This window comes from Montipora capricornis, chromosome 11 (genome assembly GCF_036669925.1).
Source record: "Montipora capricornis isolate CH-2021 chromosome 11, ASM3666992v2, whole genome shotgun sequence".
Lineage (NCBI taxonomy): Eukaryota > Metazoa > Cnidaria > Anthozoa > Scleractinia > Acroporidae > Montipora > Montipora capricornis.
Genome location: NC_090893.1, coordinates 2,231,465 through 2,240,054, shown reverse-complemented (window position 1 = coordinate 2,240,054; position 8,590 = coordinate 2,231,465). Strand labels below are relative to the sequence as shown.

The 8,590-nt window shown below is 39.0% G+C and overlaps 1 protein-coding gene and 1 pseudogene across 1 annotated transcript in view; one reads left to right on the top strand and one right to left on the bottom strand.

The window, feature by feature from the left end:
- Nucleotides 1–6,736, top strand: part of LOC138022825 (uncharacterized) — an 8,416-nt pseudogene extending 1,680 nt beyond the window's left edge.
- The window catches only part of LOC138023007 (phosphatidylinositol phosphatase PTPRQ-like), a 35,110-nt gene continuing 31,205 nt past the window's right edge, over nt 4,686–8,590 (bottom strand). The window contains exon 22 of the mRNA XM_068870043.1: nt 4,686–6,491. Within this exon, the coding sequence (XP_068726144.1) occupies nt 6,407–6,491 (85 nt within the window). The 3' untranslated portion in view covers nt 4,686–6,406. The remainder of the gene's footprint in view (nt 6,492–8,590) is intronic.

Below are 8,590 nucleotides of genomic sequence, written 5' to 3'. Positions count from 1 at the left end.
TGCTACAGCTGTTGTGTAAAATCTGCAATGGAACCCTGGCTGCAAATGTGGGACTGTCTGCAGTTACATAATCCCTGGAGAACCACTTGGTGGGAATTTCTCTGCAGAAGCTGGAAGACTAGGGTATGTTGCAAAGTGCACTATGGAGTTATCTAAACAATAATATAAAATTATTAAGGATCAGGTTTGGTTAGGAACAAATATCAAAGAAAGATGAAAATTGAATTCTATTTCAGACATACGTACAACTGTATGTAGATGCTGGGGCTGACTTTGCTCTTCCTGGGCAATTTTTTTTCCCTTCAAATCATCTATTACTTTTATAACTGGTTTGTTTTTTGTCCATATCAGTTGGAATGTGCATGTTTAATACACTTGTACATCTTATTACTGAGTTCGAGGGTTCAATACTGTAAGGTATGGGCTGTGTTTATTTTCAGTTCAGTTTATACACTTGGGCCTTGAACTGAACTGAAAAACAAGGAGCCACAACTCACAGTACTTACTGTGTAAGCAACAACGAGGGGACCAATATATGGAAGAATATGGTGGCCGTCAAATTGGTCAGTCAGAGTTTTAAACTTGCTTATTTTGTCATGGAAATGCCTCCATTTAATATAACTGAAGAGCTGGATGCATAAACTTAGTAAGTAACAATTTCGGTCAATTTTTAGTTTTCCTCAAAACTGGCCCAAATTTTGCAAGTTGGCAGGAAATGAAAGAACATTGCCCTGGTATTTTTTTTAACCTATTTGAGCTTTATGTTTGAGCAATAAGCTATGCAAAAACACTATCGGCTTCGCATTTGAAAACAATGGAATCAGCGAAGCGACACTTACCATTCATTGTTCGATTTAAATTTAACATCATAAACCCAGTTTATTGCTTGCATCAGTAGCGCAATCGAATGATGCGCAAGGTGAACAAAACCATAAGTCAGTGGTTCAACACACTAAATGAACTTTTTTTTTCATCTGCACAGAGCTGTTTCTTTGTTTTTTTCTTTCCTTGTTTTTCGCAGCAATCTCATTGATGTTCCTGAACTTCAAGTTACATGAGAATTATGCGCAATGCGCAAAGCACGAAGCTCCAGGCACCAGTGGTTTAACACAAAATATAAGGTGAATTTGTTGAGGTGGCTCGTTTGCTTGGCAGTCCAAGTGGCTCACCATGGATTCTCATGGATAATTTTGTTTGTTTTCCATTTCAGCCAGTTGAACCTTTTAGCAGCTGCAATTCTGCCCTGTTTGCCTTTTCAGTTTTGCCCCTAGTCCTGAACATATTACACATTGCAACAGAATCTACTTAAAGGGCATGACACACCGTTTAATGCAAGGAAATGCACTTGGATTACATCCAGACTCAATCTGTAAGTTCACATATAAAAGAATAGCTCTGTCTCTCATTACCACAGGAATGCACTGCATGTAAAATTAATTTCAAACTTTCTTCTGGCACACTAAGAATATTGGGGTTACTTACTGTACATGTAACAGTAACTACCTACAGCGAAGAAATCATTGCAAATCAAATTATTGATCTTGGAAAAAGGTGAATTATATTAAAAGTAAAATTTGGAGAAGAGAAGAACATCATGGAGCACATTTTGCAGATAAACAAAACAACTCAAGGAACACACTCTACATAAAATTAATGCCAAGCACAAGAATTAAACCTGGACGAAATCGGTGAAAGTTCAATGCTTCACCACTGGGACCACTGAGTTATGTGTATTCATGACTGTAACACTGAATTCTGTCTTTTAGCTTTTCATTAATAGTTTACGATACAAAATCGTTAGGTAGTCTAGCCATTTATACGGAAATTTGGATTTGAATGCCATTATGACATCCAAAAAAGGTATTTTGGTCACTTTTATATTGGTTGTCTTCATGGATTGGTAATAAGTAAATTGAAATGAATTCACAACTGATTCAGGTATCTATTCATCTTATTTCTTATTGTTTTTTTTTTCCCACGGGAGTTGTTATCCTTTTCGGGAAGGCAAAGTCTGTATTGAAAGTCTCCCCGTTTACAATCTGTCTCCTATTAATTTGACAGAGAGTGGAACTGTGACAAAAGTGACAGGGTGGGCATTTGTTGGTGGTGATAAACCAATAAGGGTGAGTCTATTGATGCATACATTTCAAGGATTCCTGAAACCCCATTGACAAACAAGTTATTATTTAAAACTGTCCATTTTTTCAGTCAAATAGTGATCATCCCTCACAGTTATATTGAGAATATCCAGGGGATTCCTTAACTTCAATCCTGACATTGAGACTAATGTAGATTTTACTCTGTCTAACGCCAGGTGATTTTACTCGTCAATAGGGGCCGCCCTGTGGGGTGGGGGGGGGGGGAGGGGTACTCCCTTTTAAGGGCTTAATGGGGACGTGCAGCCAGCCAGGGTATGTTTTTCAGGATTTTTGTCTTGAACAGGGTATCGAATTTATCATTTTTTGTCTTAATCAGGGTATCGATTTATCAATTTGTGTCTTGAACTGGGTTAAATGTCTTAAACAGGGCATCAAGAGTCGGAATTCCGTCTTAAAATGGGTAGGAAAATCAGTGATATTTGTCTTAAACAGGGTCAGGGTATGAGGGGCCGCGCCGCACCTCCCCAACCAGGGATACATCGAGTACCCCCCCGCTTCAGGGATGAATGCATGGGTTAACATCTAGGTGCCAGTACCATTTCACTTGGCAATAAAGAGCAATTTAATGCTGGCTGACCATAACCTGTGCTGGGTAGTCCCTGTAAGGAGTCTCTTTTTCTAATGATATTTTGACATGGGGGGAAAGGAGACTGCTTCGGCTCTCAACATTCTTTAAGATGCTGTCTACCGAACAGATGGTGCAATCTCGTTCCCAGACTCTTCGTTCCTTCGATTGGTAAAACAGGCTTGGCGCGATATTCCCGAGGAGATGGTAATTTGTGGCACCTCTATAACGCACTCGACGGCACAGAAGACGACGCAGTCTTCGACGAGAATATTCCAGAAGAAAAAAAAAGTGAAGACGAGAAAATGGACGACGAATTTGAGACAGGCAGCGAGCTAGGAAGAAGACGGGCAATAAGATCGATCCCGATCACACAACAACACAAAACGGCTCCTTTATGAGCCACCAAATAATAAAAGTCCATATTAAACCAACAACAACTTCTCTTCATTTTACAAGTAATTTAGCTCGGCTTGTAAGTGAATACACGTTCATTTGTCACTGTTTTAATTTGCTGAGAAAAGTATTTTATCAAAAATACTCCGCTATAAGCCGAGACCCCTTCTACGGCTTCAAATTTGCCCAAATTGAGTGTGGATTTATGTAAAAATCGCTCGGCTTATAGCTGAATAAGTACGGTATCTAAATTCAAGCCACTGCCACACTGCTGAGCAATATCTAAAATATGCTCAGCAGTGTGGCACTTTTGCGGGGCTCGAAATAGAAATAAATCAGAGAAACTTAACAAAAGGGCGCTCAGGATTGTTCTGGACGAGAAGTCTCTGCACTACCAGGAGCTACTGAGCAAACTTAATTCTAGTGATCTGTATGGTATTAGGTGCCAAGACATGATGAAAACATGATTAATCGGCATGCTGGATGTTATTGTGACGTTGCAAAATGGCGCAAAACAAACGCTCGGCGTGCTGGAGGCTATTGTGACGCGCGGATTCTGAACCGACACACAACCTCTTCTCTCGATTTCTCGCGCTTGGAATATGCACAGGCCGCCCACGAACGCACAAAACCCCCAACCATTCAATTAGGAAGCGTTTCCTTCCTCGACGCAAAAAGTGAGCATTATTGTTGTTATTCTGGGCAGCTAGTTCTTTTTTTAAATTTTTGTAAATTATAAACTTAAGGTTTTTGTAGGCGCTATGTCTTAAAGAAAGTCATGTACGTGACCCTCTTTGATATAGATTTTTTCTCATGTAATTTGTGTTGTGTTGCTACTTGTCAGCATTGACATGAGGAAGGGAGAGACTTGCATCAAATAAGATCATTACCGGCCTCACTTCCATTCAGAGGCCAGGTCACTCAGCTACTTTTTATAAAATATAAAATAAAACAAATACATTTATATAAGGCCATACTCCACTAATTGTCCTTGGCGCTTTACAATATCATAACTACATTATTCAATACAATCCAGGCTAATAATTAAAACATAAATCGAAAGACTTCGGAAACATATACGTCTTAAGCTTGTTTTAAGTCAGTACAGCAACTGACGATGATAGCCTTATGTCGAATGGTAACTTATTCTACAACTTTGAGGCTTGAACTAGCCACGAGCTCATCAAGCAAATGCTTGTTTGAAGATCGTAATATGCGGCCAGAGTTCTTATTAAGCAGATCTTTGTTGTAGCTAGACGCTTGACCATTTAGAACCTTACAAGTCAGTAACAATATTTTAAAAATAATTCTATATCGCACAGGGAGCCAGTGTAAACGCCTAAGAATCGGTGTAACATGATCATACTTTCTCGACGCAGTTACGAGGCGAGCTGCTGAATTTTGCGCAAGTTAAAGCCTACCATTCAGATACTTAGGAAGACCATAGTATAGGGCATTAATACAGTAATCCAAACGCAAGGTTATACAAGCGTAACGATAGTCTCAGAGATTCCTAGCAAGTTCACCGGGACAGACAACATCATCTCCAATTTGGATGTGGTTGAGGGAAGGGCGTTGTCGGTATCTCAAATTAACAACTAAAAATGGGGAATTAAACTGTATGATGGTTATGCAGGCAGTGTTAATAAATAAATGTGTATCATTTCAGTGATTTTATAATAGACCATGTGGCAATTTTACCTGAGGATTCAAAATTTTGAAGTCTCGTAGACTTCATGTTGGACTGGTTTGGAAAACAAGTAAGTGGCACAACTAAACATGTAATGAGATGTTGTCACTAAACAGTCTAGTGATAACTTATCTTGTATCTGTTGTATGTTTAAAACTCCGCAGAGCAATGAAGCTCCACAGCCTCAGCCCTACTAACCCTAAAGTCTTACGAACGAACTAACCCCAACCCTACATCATAACGGGTTTAAACATTATTCCAGTTTTCGTCTCTTTTTCTCAGAGATTACTGTAGAGTAGTTAAAACGTACGCATTGGCGCTATTGTTTTCTATGAAACGCGACTTGAATATATAATGACCTAGAAGTCCAACCAAAACCGACACACTTGATTGCATATATACGGAGTTCTTATTGTTTTCTATGAGACGTGACCTGAATATATATATTGATCTGAAAGTGCGACCGAAACCGACACACTTGATTGTACAAACACTAAAGAGGTATAGTGTTATCGAGTCACTAATGGTTTGTTTTTAAGCAGAATATGGTGATTTTATTCGCATAGACTCGTAAATGTAAGTAAATAGACACATGTGTTAAAAGTTGAGGAGCAATTTCAGAATACCCCCTCACGTTTTTCAAGCAGTATGGGAATATAAAACTAGTGCTCCCGCAGTCCCGCATTCCCACAGTCGAGGACTATTTAACTATATAGGAGTATGTAAATAACTGCGAGACTGCGGGACTGTGAGAGCAGCTTTTTGGAAGTGAATAGAGAGAATCTAGCCAAAGTTTGTTTGTTGTTTGCTTGTTATTCAGTTGTTTTAGCAGGTTGAAGTTTTGGCAGCTATTCAGCTGATGTGGACCTGCTATACCCACCCACCCATATACTCACAGATGACAGCCACAACACCCTGAACTTCATCCCCTACTCTTCTCGAGTAGTGTGTGGGTTCTTAACGTCCCACATGGAACTAATGAACATAGAAGTTATTTGTGAGACGGGGCCTACGGTTTATAGTCCTTATCCCAGAAGACTTGAAAGTCTAACCATTTGCGGATGTAATTACAAAGGCAGCACTTTCTCCTCAGTTATTTAAAGACTCTTGAGTGTTTGTCCGGCCGGAGTGGAACTCACGACCTCCCGCGTGGCAGCCCGGTTCTCAACCAGTTGAAGTGTGGGACGTAGAAACATTTTACCTTATTAAGTCATTACAAACCCTAGCCCGAACCCAAAAGCCCAACGAACGAAATAGCTCCAACCCTTCATCATAATGGGGTTAATTATTCCAGTTTTCGTCTCTTTTTCTCAGATATTGGTTGATACAAGACACTATTGTGACGTGGGTTTGACAAGTTCAGGCATGATTAGACGGCTCTTATGTTGTCCCGGTTGCTTTATCCAATCATGGTGCGGGGTTTTCTGTGATTTTTATATGTGCAGTCAATTCAAAGTACCGGTATCGAATATACCAGTCATGTTGCCTATGACACTAGAGCTACTGAGATGGTTGTGCAATGTATGAGGGCTTAGACCGTGGAGCTTCACGGCTCCACAGCTCCACCCTTGTGCTACTGTACTCTACAAGTGTATTTTATTTCGCGGGCTCGGATTGGCGTTCTTGGAAGGAATCTTGATCTCCTGGTTGGATCTCAGCTCTGGCGCGCTTCTTTTTTACACTAAAAGTAAAGGAGAAAAGAACATACAACTCTGTAAGCAAGGACCAGCGTAGCAAAACAGAAGCACCGGACCAATCAATTTTCGTAAAAAGGTAAAAAGAGCATAGCTGATATAACGGTGAAGGGACAGGTTCCCCAAACTGACGCAATCAGTGAAAAAGTATTGGAGAAAACAACTCAGTGTACTTGAAAAAGGAAAATATGAGCGGAATTTTAAATAAAAACTGACTTCTTATCTTGTTTTATTTGTGAGGCATCTTGTCTTCTGTGTGGTTTTTGTACCGCTTTATGCGATTTTCAGGGTGTTTTTAGCGTCGGTGTTTTTCCTGTATGTCTGTATATATATTAAAATATATACTTGATTTCAGTTGATGCAGAACTGCTGTCAGAGTGCTCAATAGAGCGAGAAGACCAGAAGTACATTGTTTGACCAACTGAAGGCTTGACTAGGCATTTTATTACTATATAGTTTCGTACTACACGATGGTGATAAAAGAAGAGTGCTACACCATCGTGTAGTACGAAACTATCATCAGTATCAAGTGAAGCTATGATCTTCGCAGTGATTTCATATCCGCGGTTCATATATGATTCATTTCATATATATACCATTTCATCATTTATCATCACTGTCGCTGTCGCTATTTGTACACTCGCCACTATATATATATATATATATATATATATATATATCACACATCCAGTGTCGGATAACTTCTCCGTAGCAGATAATGTAAGAAAGCAACGCAAATTTAGAGTAAACCAATAGGTTTTGTATATATATATATATATATATACCGAAAAAGTGGAAAGAAATCCTCATCTACTATAAAGTGCTCAATAGCAGAGCTAGAGCTATGAATAATTATATTCCAAGAGCTAGGTTATTTGAACATTTACTGCCACTGCAGTAAATGTTCAAATAACCTAGCTCTTGGAGTATAATTATATATAATTATATATATATATATATATATACACACACACACAGAGGAAAAACACCAACGCTAAGAACTCCCTGAAAATCGCATAAGGCAGTATAAAAACCACACAGAAGACAAGATGCCTCACAAATAAAACAAGGTAAGAGGTCAGTTTTTATTCAGAATTTCGCTCATAGTTTTCTTTTTCAAGTACACTTGTTTTCTTCAATACTCACTTGTCTTGAAAACCAAGACCACTAAGACCCAACTTGAAAAACGTGAAAGCTAAGACCCTCACAAAAATGATGGTACAAACTTCCAGACAAATTTTAAACTTTATTTTTGTATCGTTTGGACGAGACAATAACGAAAGTCTCACCTCTGAAAAAGGAATTATGTGTTTGTTCCACCATTAAATTCACGGGTCCAACTGTAATGAATGTTTTGTGAACGTTGTCGCTTAAGCATTCTACTTCATTGTCCTTTTCGCTCGCCGTTCCCTTTTCATGGCTTTCATCGATCGCCATCATAAATATTTTGAGAAGTATTAGAAGATCTACTTTTTCAAAATTGAGAAACACAGGCTTAAGTGAAGAATGGAGCGCCACCTCGATTATTGTCCGCGTGGCTGGGAACAAACTTCTAAAATTTCTTTTTTTTTTTAAATTTAACATCAATCTAAGACACCCGTGGAAACAAATGTTTTCGATTGGGTAAGGGCCTGTTTGCACAGAGGGAGGGTGCCCCAGCTAACCGAGCTACACTGGGAGAACCAACTTTTCATATGTTTCTTTAGAAAATGCATTGAAGCTAATGGGTGTGGTTAACTACAACCGGTTGCTTTCACATCCTACAGCTTGAATCTTGTATCTGCCCTTCCTTCACTGCGCTCGCATACTTTTGATGTTTTCATTTACAGCAACTCTTTAATTTGCCGCATGTCCCTTGTGGGCCGCCGTAATGAGGCAATCATTGATCTACTGCGCTTTACAATCTTATACTATCAAAACGAATTACATGCATAATGATATTTACAATAGTATTTACAAAAACACTTGTAATAATATCAATATAAATTATAACCTAATGTCCTAATGAAGTGGAGTCACTCGTGCAATAAACCTTATTAGTAAAATCCAACTAGTGGTCTATTATCAATGCTGCGTTCTGATTGGT